General features: G+C 48.3%; 1 protein-coding gene across 2 annotated transcripts; it reads left to right on the forward strand.

Annotated features, from left to right (window-relative positions):
- The first annotated feature begins 8,592 nt into the window (after positions 1-8,592).
- LOC125545705 (uncharacterized) lies at positions 8,593-14,058 on the forward strand. Of its 2 annotated transcripts, XM_048709737.2 has the most exons (13): positions 8,594-9,160; positions 9,463-9,898; positions 10,006-10,618; positions 11,092-11,132; positions 11,231-11,299; positions 11,658-11,758; positions 11,877-11,955; positions 12,423-12,521; positions 12,582-12,650; positions 12,751-12,800; positions 12,888-12,969; positions 13,355-13,449; positions 13,531-14,058. In XM_048709737.2, the coding sequence occupies exons 1-13, from the start codon at positions 8,892-8,894 to the stop codon at positions 13,667-13,669; spliced, it is 2,142 nt and encodes a 713-aa protein (XP_048565694.2). In that variant the 5' UTR covers positions 8,594-8,891; the 3' UTR covers positions 13,670-14,058. The 2 variants fall into 2 exon arrangements, 1 of the variants encoding a protein (XP_048565694.2); XR_015598802.1 differs by lacking the exons at positions 13,355-13,449; positions 13,531-14,058 and having other exon boundaries at positions 8,593-9,160; positions 12,589-12,650.
- The last annotated feature ends 5,599 nt before the right edge of the window (positions 14,059-19,657 follow it).

Here is a 19,657-nt window from a genome sequence, read left to right on the forward strand (position 1 = left end):
TCTCTCGTGAAGCTCTGCTAGATCGGAGTTCGCGGGACGTCATCGAGCTGAACATGTGCTGAACTCGGAGGTGCCGTGCGTTCGGTACTTGGATCGGTCGGATTATGAAGACGTACGACTACATCAACCGCATTGTGCTAACGCTTCCGCTTTCGGTTTACGAGGGTACGTGGACACACTCTCCCCTCTCGTTGCTATGCATCACCATGATCTTGCGTGTGCGTAGGAAAATTTTGAAATTACTACGTTCCCCAACACATGACACCAGGGACGGTCCAAGGAAGATGCAGTAACCCGAAGTAGAGCGACGGGTGTCCGGGCAGGCAGCCCAGTCGGCGTCGGAGTAGGCGATCAGATCAGTGGCAGTGGAGGCGTGCAAAGTAAGGCCAAGATCCATAGCACCGCGGATGTAGCGGAGAATCCGCTTAATGACAGTCCAGTGAACGTCTCGAAGAGCATGCATATGGAGGCAGACCTACTGAACCGCGCTCTGAATCTCCGGCCGTGTCAGAGTGAGGTACTGGAGAGCACCAACAATGGACCGGTAGAAGGCAGCATCCGAGGCGGGAGTACCATCAGTAGCGGAGAGCTTGGCCTTCGTGTCAACGAGAGTGGCAGCCGGTTTGCAGTTAAGCATCCCAGCACGGTCGAGGAGCTCATGAGCGTACTTCCGTTGATGAAGGAAGAAACCATCAGGACGGCGCACCACCTCAACATCGAGGAAGTAGTGCAACGGACCCAAGTCCTTGATGGCAAACTCAGCACGGAGGCGATCAGTAAGCCGGCGAAGGTGCTCAGAAGTGCATGCTGTTAGGATGATGTCATCAACATAGAGAAGCAAATACGCCGTGTCGGTGCCCTGGTGATAAACAAACAGCGAAGCATTGGAGCGTGTAGAGAGGAAGCCGAGTTGATGAAGAAACGCTGCGATGCACTGGTACTAGGCACGAGGAGCCTCCTTGAGCCCATATAATGAGCATGAGAGCAGGCACACATGATCGGGACACGCTGGATCAACAAACCCCGTGGGCTGCTGACAGAAGACCTGCTCCTCAAGATGACCATGGAGGAAAGCATTGGAGACGTCCATCTGATGAACCGGCCAGGCACGAGAAACCGCCAACTGTAAAACAGTGTGGATCGTCCCGGGCTTAACAACCAGAGCGAAGGTGTCGGTGAAGTCCACACCGGCGCGTTGCCAGAAACCACGAACGACCCAACGCGCCTTATAGTGGTCAAGGGTGCCGCCGGGATGAATCTTGTGTTTCAAGACCCACTTTCCAGTGATCACGTTGGCGTGCCGGGGACGGAGAGCAAGCTGCCAAGTCCAGTTCCGCTGCAAAGCGTCGAACTCCTCCTACATCACGGCCATCCAGAGAGGATCGCGGAGAGCGGCCCGAACCGAGGACGGTAGCGGAGAAGGAGCGGACGTCGAGGCGGTGCAGACATAGTCATCTGCTGGATAACGTGAGCTCGGGTGGAAGACACCGGTGCGCGAGCGCGTGACTGGCCCGACCATCGGAGCAGCCGCGGGTGGCGGCGAGGCTGCAGGTGCACTGCTAGAAGTCGCCGTGGCATCCACAGCGTCCACGGGAGAGGCGGGCCGAGCTGGAGACGAGGTCGCGGCGTCGGGAGAACAAGGCAGCGTCGGGGCAGCGGTCGTGCCAACAGGCGACCAAGGCAGGGTCGGGGCGGGCGACCGAAGCGGGGTCGGGGTAGCGCCAGGAGAGGCTGACCCAGCATGCGGCCCAACATGCGGCCCAGCATGCATGGCGAGGGATCGAGACGACGTCGACGCGGCTCCAGGCGACGAGGGCGTCGAGCCGAAGGAGGGAGCCGCAGACGTCCCTGATCCGGAGGAGGGCGCCGCGGGCGGGGGTGCCGGAGCACCCAAGGCTGGCAGCGGGCGGCGGCGCGGAGGAGAACCCGCCGTAGGAGGGGAAGACGGCGCCACCTGTTCCTGTGCAAAGGGAAACACAAGCTCATCAAAGTACATGTGCCGAGAGGTGATGACACGGTGAGACACGGGGTCATAGCAGCGATAACCCTTAGTGTTGGTCGGGTAACCAAGGAAGACACATGGAACGGAACAAGGAGCGAGTTTATGAGATGTGGTGGCGGTGGTGTTAGGGTAACAACGGCAACCGAAAATACGGAGACCATCGTAGGAGGGAGGACTGCCATATAAGAGATGGTGAGGCACATAGTTCCAGCGCGGACGACATGGTCGGAGGTTAAGAAGTAGGGTGGCGGTGGCGAGGGCGTCTGGCCAAACCGAGAGGGCATGTAGGCATGGAAAAGGAGGGTACGCACACACTCATTGAGGGTGCGAAGGATGCGCTCGGCACGGCCATTCTGCTGGGAGGTGTATGGACACGTGAGACGAAACACGGTGCCGTGGGAGGAAAGAAGATGGCGAATGGTGAGGTGCTACCTCTTGAGCTTGTGTTGGTTTTCCCCGAAGAGGAAGGGATGATGCAGCAAAGTAGCGTAAGTATTTCCCTCAGTTTTTGAGAACCAAGGTATCAATCCAGTAGGAGGCCACGCTCAAGTCCCTCGTACCTGCACAAAGCGATAGCTACTCGCAACCAACACGATTAGGGGTTGTCAATCCCTTCACGGTCACTTACGAGAGTGAGATCTGATAGATATAATATTTTTGGTATTTTTGGTATAAAGATGCAAAGTAAAAAGTAAAGGCAAAGTAAAAAAGCAAAGCAAGATTAAAGTGATGGAGATTGATATGATGAGAATAGACCCGGGGGCCATAGGTTTCACTAGTGGCTTCTCTCAAGAGCATAAGTATTCTACGGTGGGTGAACAAATTACCGTTGAGCAATTGACAGAATTGAGCATAGTTATGAGAATATCTAGGCATGATCATGTATATAGGCATCACGTCCGTGACAAGTAGATTGAAACGATTCTGCATCTACTACTATTACTCCACTCATCGACCGCTATCCAGCATGCATCTAGAGTATTAAGTTAAAAATAGAGTAACGCCTTAAGCAAGATGACATGATGTAGAGAGATAAATTCATGCAATATGAAATAAACCCCATCTTGTTATCCTCGATGGCAACGATACAATATGTGCCTTGCTGCCCCTTCTGTCACTGGGTAAGGACACCGCAAGATCGAACCCAAAGCTAAGCACTTCTCCCATGGCAAGAACTACCAATCTAGTTGGCCAAACCAAACGGATAATTTGAAGAGACTTGCAAAGATAACCAATCATACATAATAGAATTCAGAGAAGATTCAAATATTATTCATAGATAGACTTGATCATAAACCCACAATTCATCGGTCTCAACAAACACACCGCAAAAAGAAGATTACATCGAATAGATCTCCACAAGAGAGGGGGAGAACTTTGTATTGAGATTCAAAGAGATAGAAGAAGCCATCTAGCTATTAACTATGGACTCGAAGGTCTGAGGTAAACTACTCACACTTCATCGGAGGGGCTATGATGATGTAGAAGCCCTCCGTGATGACGGCCCTCTCCGGCGGAGCTCCGGAACAGGCCCCAAGATGGGATCTCGTGGATACAGAAAGTTGTGGCGGTGGAATTAGGTTTTTGGCTCCTTCTCTGTTCGTTTGGGGGTACGTAGGTATATATAGGAGGAAGGAGTACGTTGGTGGAGCACCGAGGGGCCCACGAGGCAGGGGGCTCGCCCTAGGGAGGCGCCCCCCACCCTCGTGACCGCCTCTCTGATGCCTTGGCGTAGGGTCCAAGTCTCCTGCATCACGTTCGGTGGGAAAATCACGTTTCTTAAGGTTTCATTCCGTTTGGACTCCGTTTGATATTCCGTTTCTTCGAAACACTGAAATAGGCAAAAAAAACAGCAATTCTGGGCTGGGCCTCCGGTTAATAGGTTAGTCCCAAAAATAATATAAAAGTGGAAAATAAAGCCCAATATAGTCCAAAACAGTAGATAATATAGCATGGAGCAATCAAAAATTATAGATACGTTGGAGTGTCGGTCTGAAGTGCGAGTATGGGTCGCCCGAACTGTGTGGAGACATAAGCATAAAATGCAATGAGGGTGGCGGCAACATCGGATTTCCTACAAAGAGGAAATGTCCACACAAAGTGAGAGTAACCATCCAGTATAACAAGATAGTAAAGATAGCCAGAATTACTGGGTACTGGAGATGTCTAACTCAAACAGAAAGGAAGCAACTGTGGAAGAGGAACTAAAAGGAAGGCGAACATGTTTGCCTAACCGGCAGGCTTCACAGGAGTGAGCGGCCGTTTTATTACATGAAAAAGAAAATCTTGTCATTATTTGATGAAGTGAGGAAGTGCTAGGATGCCCGAGATGAGCATGCCAAAGATCGACGCCGGCGGAAAGAGCTCGAGGACCACTCGGAGATGACGGCGACTGAATTGAGTAGAGGTCGTCGGGACTGTCACAACGGTGAAGAATCATCCTGGTGCGAGCGTCCTTAACAGAAAAGCCAACTTCGTCAAATTCCATAGTTACAGAATTATCACGAGAAAGATTACGAACGGAAACTAAGTTCTGAATGAGATGAGGAGAAACAATGACATTATTAAGAGAGAGAGGTCTAGAGTTAGAGGGAAAGGGTGCAGAACCGACATGAGAGATGGGAAGGCCAACACCGTTGCCGATGATGATGCGGGAGGGAGTGGAAGTGGGATGGACGGAGGAGAGGTTACCCGGATGAGCGGACATATGAGCGGTGGCACCGGAGTCCATAATCCAATCACCACCACCACCAGAGTAGGGTGGCGGCTACTGCAGCGCCGCTAGGAGTGTTGGGCCATAGTAGGGGGCGTTGTACGCGCCGTAGGAGGGCGCGACAGGAGGGGCGGGAGCTCCGTCGTAGGCGCCGAGAGGCGCGGCCAGGAGCGACTGGTGCGTGCTCAGGCGGGGGCCTAGGATGCCCGGGGAGGGGGGCCGCGGCACCGGCATGCTGTATGCGTGCACGACCCCCATCCAGGGATTGTAGCTGCCAGCCCAGGGTGGCGGGGGATGCTGCTGGGGAGGTGGACCGCCGCCGCCACCTTTCCCTCCTCCTTGGCGTTGACCACCGCGACCACGGCGACGGTTGCCGCCGTTCCCACCGTTGCACGGTGGTTGGAGCGGCTGAGGCATCGGCGTGGGATGCGGGACAGCCGGAGGGCGAGGCACCGAGGGTGGTGTAGAGGCGTCGTGGGAGAGGCCGGCAGTGAGAGCGGTGTGGACGGCACGGGTGCGGAGGTGCTTCATCCGCCGCTCCTCAAGACGAAGATAGGCCACCGCCCGCTCGTAAGTAGGGTTGGCCATGAGGGTGAGGTTGGAGGCGGCGTTGCCGAAGTCCTCGTTGAGGCCGGGGGTGATCGTCGAGAGGAGAAGCTCGTCGCCCACCTTGAACCCGATGTCGTTGAGCTCGTCGGAGAGGGTCTTGAGCCGGAGATAGTAGGCGTCGATGGTGGAGTCGTTTTGATGACACCCAAAAAATTCCTGCTGCAAGAAAACAATCCGTTGAAGCTTGTTGTCGGTGAAGAGGCCATTGATCTTGGTCCACACCATGTAGGCATCGTTGTTGGGGAACGTAACAATAATTCAAAATTTTCCTACGTGTCACCAAGATCTATCTATGGAGTCATCTAGCAACGAGGGAGGAGTGGATCTACATACCCTTGTAGATCGCGCGCGGAAGCGTTCAAGAGAACGGGGTTGATGGAGTCGTACTCGTCGTGATCCAAATCACCGATGATCCTAGTGCCGAACGGACGGCACCTCCGCGTTCAACACACGTACGGAGCAGCGACGTCTCCTCCTTCTTGATCCAGCAAGGGGGGAGGAGAGGTTGATGGAGATCCAGCAGCACGACGGCGTGGTGGTGGAAGTAGCGGGATTCCAACAAGGCTTCGCCAAGCGCTGCGGGAGGAGGGAGATGTGTCATGGGAGGGAGAGGGAGGCGCCAGGGCTTAGGTATGGTTGCCCTCCCTTCCCCCCACTATATATAGGGCCAAGGGAGAGGGGGGAGGCGCAGCCTTGGCCCTTCCTCCAAGGAAGGGTGCGGCCAAGGGAGGAGTCCCTCCTCCCCAAGGCACCTCGGAGGTGCCTTCCCCCTTTAGGACTCTTCCTTTCCCTCTTCTCTTGGTGCATGGGCCTCTTGGGGCTGGTGCCCTTGGCCCATATAGGCCAAGGCGCACCCCCTACAGCCCATGTGGCCCCCCGGGGCAGGTGGCCCCACCCAGTGGACCCCCGGGACCCTTCCAGTGGTCCCGGTACAATACCGGTGACCCCGAAACTTGTCCCGATAGCCGAAATAGCACTTCCTATATATAAATCTTTACCTCCGGACCATTCCGGAACTCCTCGTGATGTCCGGGATCTCATCCGGGACTCCGAACAACTTTCGGGTTACCGCATACTAATATCTCTATAACCCTAGCGTCACCGAACCTTAAGTGTGTAGACCCTACGGGTTCGGGAGACATGCAGACATGACCGAGATGACTCTCCGGTCAATAGCCAACAGCGGGATCTAGATACCCATGTTGGCTCCCACATGTTCCACGATGATCTCATCGGATGAACCACGATGTCAAGGACTTAATCAACCCCGTATGCAATTCCCTTTGTCTATCGGTACGATACTTGCCCGAGATTCGATCGTCGGTATCCCGATACCTTGTTCAATCTCGTTACCGGCAAGTCTCTTTACTCATTTCGTAACACATCATCCCGTGATCAACTCCTTGATCACATTGTGCACATTATGATGATGTCCTACCGAGTGGGCCCAGAGATACCTCTCCGTCACACGGAGTGACAAATCCCAGTCTCGATTCGTGCCAACCCAACAAACACTTTCGGAGATACCCGTAGTGCACCTTTATAGTCACCCAGTTACGTTGTGACGTTTGGCACACCCAAAGTATTCCTACGGTATCCGGGAGTTGCACAATCTCATGGTCTAAGGAAATGATACTTGACATTAGAAAAGCTTTAGCATACGAACTACATGATCTTGTGCTAGTCTTAGGATTGGGTCTTTGTCCATCACATCATTCTCCTAATGATGTGATCCCGTTATCAATGACATCCAATGTCCATGGTCAGGAAACCGTACCCATCTATTGATCAACGAGCTAGTCAACTAGAGGCTTACTAGGGACATGGTGTTGTCTATGTATCCACACATGTATCTGAATTTCCTATCAATACAATTCTAGCATGGATAATAAATGATTATCATGAACAAGGAAATATAATAATAACTAATTTATTATTGCCTCTAGGGCATATTTCCAACAATCGTCCCCATCGCGAACGACGGTGTGGAAGATGTCCGGAGAGACGGTGAGGAAGAACCACCGGATGAGGGTGGCGTCGATGGCGAGCCAGTTGGCGTCGTTGTTGCCGGCGAAGAAGTTGGCGAGACCGTCCACATGATCACGAAGGTTATACTCACGGAAGAGGAGATTGAAGTAGGTTTTCCAGGCATAGTAGTTTGCGGGGGTGTGGGAGAGGATGATGGGGACGTGATCGGAGAGGTGGATGTTGCGGATGTCAGCGGCTTGGGGATCATCGGGTTCGGAGCCGTAGGAAGAGTCAAACAGGTTGCTAGGGGGCGCCGGAGGAAGAGGAGGTCCCGAGGGCCGACATGGCAGCAAGGGGAGATGGCGGCGAGGGATGGGTTCGGTAGGGTTTTAGGGTTTTGGGAAGGAGGCGGCTCGGGCTGGAGCAGCGGGGCGCGGCGGGGAGGGTTGGGAGGGAGGAGGCGCGGTGGGGGGAGGGGTGTGGTGGGGGAGGCAGGCGGCGCGGCGGCCGGGGAGGCGGCGGCGCGGATCGGCGGGAGCGGCGGTGGCCAGGAGAGGCGGCCGCGGCGCGGCTAGGGCTGGGATCGAGGTTTTAGGCTGATACCATGTAGAGGAATAGGATGCAACTCTCAATGTATTGATGGATGCATATGCACAAGTATATATAGTACATAGGGCAAGTCATATCCTCAACTATACAAAAGGAGGAGACTTGGAGTACAAGAATACATGTGCTAAATACATATCTCAACACTATTGACCCGTCGATTGAAGTGTGCCTTACAGTGGCCTGCTTGGTGGGATCTGTCAAGGCGCTTCGGGAAGATTTGTGCTTATTGTCAAGAACTAGCTATCTTAGTTCTTGTGCTTTCTTTCTCAGATTAGCTTAGTCCCTTCTTTTGGCTTCCTGTTTAGCTATTGGTGCTTCTCTTGTATAGTTGTGCGTTTGTATGCTTTATATGTATCGGTTATGGCTTTATTTATAAAACGGGACGGAAGCCTTTTTCGCTATCCCAACCCATAAGATCAAATCTCGGATTTGATGTTTTGTTGTCTCGGTGATGCGGATCATTGTTTCAACGAAAGACGATGTTTTCGTGATAGCCAGATGCATGCGGTCACTTCATTTTAATCTTCAAGCTTCGCAACTTTGACCCGGTCTTTCGTACGTTGTATTTGTGGTGGTGTGAGTGTACGCGTGCATCGTAATCAGTGTTTTAAAAAGTTTTAAAAAGAGATGGCTGGCAACAGGAATGAGTTGTGGCACCGGCCGGAAGCTAGCTGATTTGAAGGAGGCGTGGAGAGAGGAGGACAAAGCGCGCGAAAGCATGGCCGCGAATGGGAGGAAAACTTGGAACAGAAGAGGAGAAGAGTTTCAGTTTGGGCTTCCCAAGACGAAGAGGAGGCAGCCAGGCGGAACAGTGAGGAGTACAGCAGAGCTGCACCTCACCCATCTCGCCCACTGATTATGTCAGGCATGAGCAAAGCCGTTTGTCTGGCTGGATCTTTCCTTCCGGTCGACTTTTTAATCGCGACATCTCCAGTGAAAAGGCCGGGCCATTGCCATCCTATCCAACTGTGGCATTGATCGTCTCCAGCGATGGAAGTGGATGAGCTGCTCAAGAAGATACGGCTGCTGGAGGAGGGTCAGGCCGAGCTCAAGCGGGAGATAGGCAAGCTCATGCTGGACCGCCGCGACGCGCAGTCCGTGGCCGTGGGGAGAGCTTTCCGCGCGCTGCCGCCGCAGCCCTTGTCGTCGCGGCAGGTCGTCGCCCACGGCAGGTTCTCCGACAGTCACTGCCACTGGATACTGCAGTCGCTGGGGCTGGCCGTGCACATCATTGCCCCCGACGGGAAGCTCCTGTACTGGTGAGATCCCTTGCTTATATTGGCTCTGTCGTGTATGCTCATTGTTCACCAGGTGCTTGACGAAATGCTGCAACAGTGCTATTCTTATATTTTTGTTCTATTTATTCGGCGCCATGTTATGCATAGATTGAAGTTCAGATGTGGAGCTTTTTTTAATTAAAATACATAGCATATTTTGATGCATGTAATGAGTATATATCCAATTGTTTATGCAATAGGCATTCCTACTCGCAATTGTCTCTGGTCGATTCTATGTATAATGCATGGTTTACCAAATTCTTCCTTTTTGTTCTGTAATCTAGGAACCGGTATGCTGAGCATATGTATGGCTATTCTGCATCAGAAGCAGTTGGTCGGAATGCCGTTGAATTAATTGTTCATCCTAGTGACTTTGATGCAGCAAACAACCTCATCCAGACTATATTTACAGGCAAGTGTTGGAGAGGGAAGTTTCCTGTTAAGAAAAAGTCAGGAGAGAGGTTTTTTATGTTTATCCATAACACTCCTTTATACGATGACGATGGTAGCTTGGTGGGCCTCATTGGTCTGTCGCATGATATACGGACATTAGAGGACATATTTAGTCCCTCAGGCTCTGCGGAATCCTATCCAATTCCGAGTACAGCAAAGCCCAAGTTTCATGCTAACAGCCGGCCTAAAAGTGGTTCGCTGAACATAGGTTGTCTTCATTCCCAGCAACCTCTTCAATCTGCTACTACCTCCAAGATAGTAACTTTGGTAAGTTCTATTGCTGTTCAATTTCAAATGGAACTTACTCTTTCTGGTACTTATTCTTCATTTATTTCTTAGTGTATTCTTTTCTTGATATTGGAATAACAACACAGGTTACCAGTGTTACAAGTAGAGTTCGTTCTCGGATATGGACAGGCCAGAATAGCGATAAACAGTATGGTAGTGGATCGTGCCAGGTTGAGCTGGCATCAAGTGAAGAAAACACCCCAAGTGGGGATGTAGTGCATCGTGCCTTTGTGGCCAAAGAGAAATCCACTGGCAAGTTGTGCAAAACAAGTAGTGATGATTCAGGAGAGGGAAAAGTAGGATTTCACAAGATCTTTAATTCAAAGGCTGAGGCATTATTGGCCAAGAAGGGCATATCATGGCCTTGGAAACGACATGAAGTTGATGGGGATTCTGGAAAGAATAACATGAACTCAACACAGTTGCATGATAAGCAAGAGAATGAAGAGAGTCATCAGAGAGTTACAGTTCTAGAGCCTATCATAATTCCAGACTGCCAAAACAGCGAATACACTTGGGCCAGCAAATATGAGGTCTCAGGTTCCTGGTGGGATTTCAACAAGAACAGCGTGAGTAGCATTAGCAGCACTACGGCGACTACTAACAGCAGCGATATTCAGATAGTAGATTATGAAGCAGACTGCTTAGATTATGAGATTCTCTGGGAAGACCTAGTAATTGGAGAACAAGTTGGTCAAGGTAGTTACTTAATTTTCCCTTTGCAATTACTTAATCTGTAGGCACTCAGATCTCTTGCTAACATGTTTTCAAACAATTCAGTATTAGGCATGTACTTGAGTTGTTCGTTGTTTGTTAGTAATTCCTCGCTCTTCATGCTTCTTAATAAAAGCTTGTGTATTCTCCTCTTATCGTTGGCATAATCCAGATCAATTATTCTTCTTCTAATCCTCAATAATCATAATAGGTCAGTTAATTTCATGATTTTAAGTACTACTGGTGGCATGAATGTCTATTCCGAGATTCTAAGTTGCAAGTTATACGCTTCTACAACAGTGATGGCATTTTTGTTCGTATGGTTATGTATGTACTTTTTACTCCTGAAAGTCCATGTAGATAATAACACATAATTAGCAATGATATCTCTATTCTTCGACTATTGTATGCAATCTGGTATTGTCCTTTTTCCGTAATTTGATGTTTGATGCATACAGGTTGTTGCGGAACAGTGTATCATGCTCTGTGGCATGGCTCGGTAAGTTGGTATATCATTTCTGTTGCATGATTATGAATGGAGTTTTACATCTTAACCATAATCTTTCAGTAAATCAGTATCTATCCATGTTCCTGTAGGACGTGGCAGCTAAAGTATTCTCCAAGCAGGAATATTCAGAAGAAATGATAAATACCTTCAGACAAGAGGTGAACATCTATATCTACATACAATTGCTCTAGAATTTGGGTATAGTAGCAATGAAACTACATGATATCTACTGTATTATTGATACAGACACTCCACTACAGAAACCAAGTGCAAGATTTTGATTTGACTCCAACACTCTGTGATGTTCAAAGAACCTACAGTTAGTACCATTTTTGCTATCCTATGTTAATATAACCATGTGGATAAATATGAAGAAAAGATATGGTGTTGAAAAATCTTCACTTTTGTTGATTTTTTTGTTGGTCAATTAGCACTACATTGACAGCTTTTTAAATCATGTGATCCCTTTTCCATATTTTTCGGCCATGACTATATTTGTATCCTTCAAATGTGTAGGTCTCATTGATGAAGAAACTGCGACATCCCAATATCATACTTTTCATGGGTGCAGTTCTGTCGCAGCAACGACTTTGTATTGTTACTGAATTTCTCCCACGGTATTCTGTATATCTTCCTACATGTGTTTCTTCTAGATACTAGTAAGAATTTAGAATCTCACAAGAGAACATTTTGTTTTATTTGTTCTGTATAACACTTTTGAGTCTTGTAATGCAGGGGGAGTTTGTTTCGGTTGCTCCGAACTAACATTGGCAAGCTGGATCCAAGACGAAGAGTTAACATGGCCATAGACATTGTGAGTGCATTTTCCTTTAGCAGCAGGTTAAGGAATCAGACATGGAACTTTTTGAGAAATGAACATGTTGTAGCAGAACTGGATGAACATTCTTCACTTGAAGATCTCAAGAGATATTTTGAATAGATACAGTATTATTTTTGCAATTGCCTAAAAGCGAAATTGAACTGCATGTAAGCTAAGCCATATTTGTAGCTTCAGCGTATAGAAGAATGATCCAGAAAATAGATGATATCATGTACCTTCCATCTAACATGGTGTCTTGTGCATATATTATATCACACATTATGTTACTACATCATAACTGAAGATTATATCAGCCAAATTCAATCATGATTCATGTGATTATGATGTGCAATATTGTTACCTTAACCCTTTTAACTCGTCGAGATAGAAGTTAATATTTTCTTTGTCGAGCACACATTTTTCCATGTGGATTCTTAGAAGAAGAATTAATATTGTTGCAGGCAAGGGGCATGAACTATCTTCACAATTCCATCCCCACTGTTGTGCACCGTGATTTGAAATCGCCAAACCTTCTGGTCGATAAGAATTGGAATGTAAAGGTAAGTGTGAAACTTTGTTATCCATACTTTATGTTGTCTCATCTCACTTGGTTCTATCAGGTTGCAGATTTTGGCCTTTCACGTCTGAAACTCGAAACATTTCTGACAACAAAAACTGGAAAGGGGACAGTAAGTATAAGCGAACTTAACTTTTGACATGGATTCTTCAGACTGACAAAATTGTCATAAACTTTAACCTAGTACCTGATAACCTGGTTTCCACATCCAGCCACAGTGGATGGCTCCAGAGATGCTACGGAGTGAACCTTCAAATGAAAAGTAAGCCCAGCGTTGGAAATTCTTGAACAACCGATGTTTTTGTTACCTACGGATTATTAACAGTTTCTTCCTTTTTATTAAGTATAGGTCTGATGTATTCAGTTATGGAGTGGTCCTGTGGGAGCTTGTTACTCAGAGGATTCCCTGGGATACTCACAATACAATGCAGGTACATTTTTGCTATGCATATTGGTTAGCTGTTAATCTGATTTATTTTATCAACATTTGGTGGCAAGTTGGCAGCCAAATTCCGCAACGTAATCTACTTGGATACAGCCAGTTGTAGTAACAAACTTTAATGTTTCTTTGCTTCATGGTTCATCCATTCTCCCTTCAGTGTGGCGCGTGATAGATATGGAGATGATTTTTCTGTTGATCCTTTTTTGTGGCGTCTTAGAGCCAAAAAGAATTCTTGAAAATTGCTAGCTTACTTGTGAATGGTGAATCGTTTCCAAGAAGCGAAATCACACAAATGTTGCAGTTTAAGAAAACTCAGTTTCTTTTTAGCTTTTCTTTAACGTAACAACACAAGCTTTGTGGCCCCTATGTTGCAGGTCATCGGAGCCGTAGGCTTTATGGATTACAGATTGGAAATTCCAAGGGATGTGGATCCTCAGTGGGCATCGATGATCCAGAGTTGCTGGGACAGGTACATAATACCATTCTGCACACTAGTACTAAGCAAACCTATTCCCGATCGCATGAAATGAATATCCATTTTTGTAAGCAGTGACCCACAACTCCGCCCTTCGTTCCAAGAACTCCTTGAGAGGCTCCGGGAGCTGCAAAAGCAGTACAACGTTCAGGCGCAGACCGAGTGGAAAGAGGCTGGGAAAGTTGCTGGAAATATGAGCGTGAAACAAAGCTAGCTTCGTGTTTTAATAGTGATCGATTATGCCTGCAGCCCTGGGCTAATTTATCCGAGGCGAGCTCAGAAAGGTTCGAGGATGTGTTCCATGTTGTTTCCAAGAGGGACTGCCAGAGAGGTTGGTGCATAGCTTCTCAAATTGCAACCTTGAAAGGAGGCTAGAGGACGCTGGCGATATGGCATAGACTTCCCGTAGTTTCAGAACAGATATGATTGGTCCAACTGCTCAATCATTAATTCATTATACACGTGGAATGTGTTTTAGCATTTTATTGATGCATGGTTTAAATTTCAGAAGATGGTATAGCTTGCATTGATTAGTCACTATACTAGTAGTCATTGTTTTGGCAAAAGAAACATGGCAAGCAAAAATATCATATTGTGTGGCGACAGGTGATTTGCCCCTAAGGAGGGGGGGGGGGGGGGGGGGGGGTGTCATTTTTTAAGCCTAGGTGTATGGTTCATTAATACGAAGGTAACAAACTGTTGCCTGATGGAGAAATGGGTGTGCAAATTACTCCAGAGCCAAGGGCTTTGATTCAAATTTCCGATGGGAGACGGGAGGCAGCTCCTAATTCCTGCAGATCCCAGCTTGCCAAGGCCGCCGGGAAAGTCAGGAAAGTGCAACATTTGCTTCTTCTAGGAACACGATTTGAGGTTCACAATGGATACATGACGACCTTTTGGTATGATGTGTGGGCTCTTTGCCATTGTGGATTTTTTGTTTTCGCGAATACGCAAAGTTTGCGTATCAATTCATTGATAGAAGAAGTTAAGAGTGAGTACCGGGGGTATGACGCATGGCACAAACGCAGGAGGCGTTAACATGGTGACCAGAGTAGAGGGACATGGGATGCTCAGCCCAAAGAGGAAAAAACGCGGCTAAACTCGCCACCGTGGGACGCAGCCCAAACCAAACCAACAAGACGACTGACATCTTCGAATCTACCGCCGAGGACACCACGAGCAAAACAAGATGGCGCCTTCACGAAGGAGAACGAGGCCGGGGCGCTGTCACCGTCCGATCCGCAAAACCGGACCTAGGGTTTCCCTGATGCTCGAAGAGGGGCACAAATAGCAGCCATGGCAGCGCCACCAAGAAGGGGACCGTACCCGTGGGTGTCGCCGCTGGCAGCGTCAAAAGGTCGAATAAGGATTTCACCCTGGCCAAGTTTGAACAATCCCAAGCTGTCGGAGCAAGTCCAAGAAGAGGAAGTCGAGTCGGAGGCCGGACTGCCATCGCAGGAAGGGGAGCAACACCAGCCGTCGCATCAGGTGCTGCCGGAAGAAAGAGCTACAGAGCAGGCGGAGGGGCGGACGGAGCAAAAAGGTGAGCATGGTAGGTAGCCGAGGATGCAGGGGGGGGGGGGGGTCCGACGGTGGCCGAAGACCCGGACGAGCCAGGATCTGGAAAAGGAGCGCAGATCCGAGCCGCTAGGACCGGAGGCGCAGGGACACCCGACGAGCCGAGGAGCCGGGAGGGGACGCAGCTCGAGGAACACGCCGGAGTCTTAGCCGCACCGGGGGGTGTTCATTTTTTAAGCCTAGGTGTATGGGTCATTAATACGAAGGTGACAAACTGTTGCCTCATGGAGAAATGGGCGTGCAAATTACTCCAGAGCCAAGGGCTTTGATTCAAATTTGCGATGGGAGGTAGCTCCTAATTCCTGCAGATCCCAGTTTGCCAAGGCGGTCGGGAAAGTCAGGAAAGTGCAACATTTACTACTTTTAGGAACGCGATTTGAGGTTCACAATGGATACATGACGACCTTTTGGTATGATGTGTGGGCTCTTTACCATTGTGAAATTTTTTTGTTTTCGCAAATATGCAAAGCTTGCGTATCATTCCATTGATAGAAGAAGTTAAGAGTGAGTATGGGGGGAGGGGGGGGGAGCGACGCATGACACAAACGCAGGAGGCGTTAACATGGTGACCGAAGCAGAGAGACATGGGATGCTCAGCCCAAAGAGGAAAAAACGCGGCTAAACTCGCCACCGTGGGACGCAGCCCAAACCAAACCAACAAGATGGCCGACATCTTCGAATCTATCGCCGAGGTCACCGCGAGCAAAACAAGATGGCGCCTTCACGAAGGAGAACGACGTCGGGGCGCTTTCACCGTTCGATCCGCAAAACCGGACCTAGGGTTTCCCCTGATGCTCGAAGAGGGGCACAAATAGCAACCATGGCGGCGCCACCAAGAAGGGGACGACACCTGTGGGTGTAGCCCCTGGCGGCGTCAAAAGGTCAAGCAAGGATTTCACCCTACCCAAGTCTGAACAATCCCAAGTTGTCGGAGCAAATCGAAGAAGAGGAAATCGAGTCGGAGGTTGGGCTGCCATCGTAGGAAGGGGAGCAACGCCAGCCGTCGCATCAGGCGCTGCCGGAAGAAAGAGCTACGGAGCAGGCAGAGGGGCGGTGGAGCAAAGAGGTGAGTGGGGTAGGCAGTCGAGGATGCAAGGGGGTGCGACAGTGGCCGAAGACCCGAACGAGCCAGGATCTGGAAAAGGAGCGTAGATCCGGGCCGCCAGGACCGGAGGCGCAGGGACACCCGGCGAGCCGAGGAGCCGAAAGGGGACGCAGCTCGAGGAACACGCCGGAGACTTAGCCGCACCAGGGTGGATGCCAGCCAACCAAGGACGCTTGTAGGGGTGATTGCGGAGCTGCAGAGATGCCGACAAGCCGGAGGAGCTGGAAGAATATGCAGCTCGAACGCAAGGAGCTCCGGATCTGGAGCTGCTCTAGACAGCCATGGACACCGGAGGAAAGCCCAGGTTCATGGTTTCTGGGGCCGAAGCCGCACCTGCAAGGTTGGGGGCGAAGGGGGATGCTGGCATGCCACACACCGAGGACCACCGAGATGAACCACTAGCACCGGGTAGGAGGGGGGCGTTGGGGCAGAGGGGGCGCCACCTGAAGGAAATATGCCCTAGAGGCAATAATAAAGTTGTTATTTATATTTCCTTATATCATGATAAATGTTTATCATTCATGCTAGAATTATATTAACCGGAAACTTAGTACATGTGTGAACACATAGACAAACAGAGTGTCCCTAGTATGCCTCTACTAGACTAGCTCGTTGATCAAAGATGATTAAGTTTCCTAGCCATAGACATGTGTTGTCATTTGATGAACGGGATCACATCATTAGAGAATGATGCGATGGACAAGACCCATCTGTTAGCTTAGCACTATGATCGTTTAGTTTATTGCTATTGCTTTCTTCATGACTTATACATGTTCCTATGGCTATGAGATTATGCAACTCCCGAATACCGGAGGAACACTTAGTGTGCTATCAAACGTCACAACGTAACTGGGTGATTATAAAGATGCTCTACAAGTGTCTCCGATGGTGTTTGTTGAGTTGGCATAGATCGAGATTAGGATTTGTCACTCCGATTGTCGGAGAGGTATCTCTGGGCCCTCTCGGTAATGCACATCACTATAAGCCTTGCAAGCAATGTGACTAATGAGTTAGTTACGGGATGATACATTACGGAACAAGTAAAGAGACTTGCCGGTAACGAGATTGAACTAGGGGTGATACCGACGATCGAATCTCGGGCAAGTAACATACCGATGACAAAGGGAACAATGTATGTTGTTATGCAGTTCGACCGATAAAGATCTTCGTAGAATATGTAGGAGCCAATATGAGCATCCAGGTTCCGCTATTGGTTATTGACCGGAGATGTGTCTCGGTCATGTCTACATAGTTATTGAACCTGTAGGGTCCGCACGCTTAACATTCGATGACGATTTGTATTATGAGTTATGTGTTTTGATGTACCGAAGGTTGTTCGGAGTCTCGGATGTGATCACAGACATGAAGAGGAGTCTCGAAACGCGGTTACGCATGGAAGTTGCTAGACATGGAACCCGTACAATCTCGCTGAACCTAGGTGGTGGTTGTTGGTGTCCTGGACTAGGGGGTACTCATCATGTTGTCTCTCAGTCAGGAGGGTCGGGCTGAGGACCCTCGTGGCGGTTCATGGTTGGGCCTCTTCGGGTAGCCCATGACATATAAAAGGAAGATTCCACAAGACGAGGACTCTTATAAATCCTAGGCCTTCGGTACATTATATAAACCAGGGCTAGGCTAGTTGATAGAACATATTCTAGACATCCGAGAGAGAGATTTATCCACACATATGATCTCAAGGTAGATCAACCTGTACTATGTACCTCATCCATAATTAATACAACAAAGCAGGACGTAGGGTGTTACCTCTTCGAGAGGGTCTGAACCTGGGTAAATATTGTGTCTCTTCCTCATGCTATTACCATCGTGCCAAGATCACTACCTCGAGACCCCTACCCGAGATTTGTCGGATGTAGCTCCGTCAGTGGTCCCCGCCAAAATCTTCACTCCGGTGACTAATCATACCAATCCACCCAGATAATTCATTCTAAGTTGGTATTAAGTCATCATAAGTAAACTACAAAACTTCTTGTTTGATGTGATCCTAGCATGTATATATAATCATAGCATGGCTAAGCAATGTAACTACAATCGTCGGCGACAAGGACATGGTTGAGACATATGGCTATCCTACTAGGTTCTGTAACATAGCATATTAACAACATAGTCCTATACTCACACCTTAATCATGGCATACTACATCATAACAAAATAAGGGTTACATGATTAAATATTCCACTTGCCTTGGCAGTTAGTGTTGATGTTACACTCCTTACAACTACAAATGTTACACTCCTCACAATATATACATTAAAAGAGCATGCTATAAATAACAACATAAACACAAAATAATCATGCAAAAAGGCATACTTTGCATGACAACAAAACCAAATAAGAATAATCATAATAGTTAAGGTTCAATGCATGATTCAATAAGCAAAAAATAATAATTCCATTTGGATGTATTGTTTGGGAGATACAGTGGCGGAGCTGTTGAACGTTGGGGGGGGGGGGGGGGGCCCTGCTCGTCCCCCTGGCTCCGCCCCTGGGGAGATATGCTTGAATAAGTTTTATGTCCCAATTTCAGTGGATTCAAATTTAACAGACCAAAATTGATCCCAAAATGGGTACAATTGAATTAGCTTGGCATAAGCACCCGTATGGAAAAAGATATGTGCCAATTGTACTTAGGGTGTGACATCCCAAAATTTCCCAATTTTGGACTGTGAGTTATTAAATTAGAGTTAACTATTATTTTTTGCATTTTGCATGTGGTTGCTTGTTCATACCTAGCTTTGACTAGGAATTGATTGATTTGGTTGTATTGTGGCTCAAAATATTGTTTAATTATTTTATTACCCTAAAATTATTTTAGGGACTACTCATAAAGCCAAATCTGAGCTACAAAATATGTGTGACATTCTTTAAATGCTTTGGCTTGGAAAAGTATTTCCCTAAAACGCAAACATCATTTGAAACTCTAAATTAAATTTGGGGAATTAATTGAACCCTAAATCATTTTAGGGAATAAATAGAATATGCCAAAATTAGGATGGAAATATTGCTATTTTATATTTCGGTTGGAATACAATTTTCTTAAGCCCTGAATATTAAATGGACATATGTGGATTTCCCCAAAAGATTTACCCAAAAAGGCTTCCGCCCCACTTTATTTATAAAGCAATGATCACCAACAGCCTGATACAAACACATGCCACCACAACACACACACCCAAGGTAGGATACACAGGAGCTGAGTGCAGCAACATCACCCCTATCTACAAAGAGATGAAGCCGCATACGACGATCCATAGACTTCAAGGCGACGCCTTCAGAAAGGATACGACACCGGAGCGCCGTCACCGCTCGAGCCGAGGATCAAAGTTTTCCCTGGAGCAACACGGAATCAAATTTAAATTCAAAATGGAAAATCAAAAGAAAGGAAAAAAAACAAAAGAAAACATAAAACCTATTCTAGCCCTATCCTACAGCCCAACCCAACTCGCCCTAGCCTAACTAATGCTAACGAGCACGCAACGCAACCCAACCCAGTAGCTCACC

The sequence above is a fragment of the Triticum urartu genome, chromosome 3A (assembly GCF_056163025.1).
Source record: "Triticum urartu cultivar PI428250 chromosome 3A, HENAU_Tu73, whole genome shotgun sequence".
In the NCBI taxonomy this organism is placed as follows: domain Eukaryota; kingdom Viridiplantae; phylum Streptophyta; class Magnoliopsida; order Poales; family Poaceae; genus Triticum; species Triticum urartu.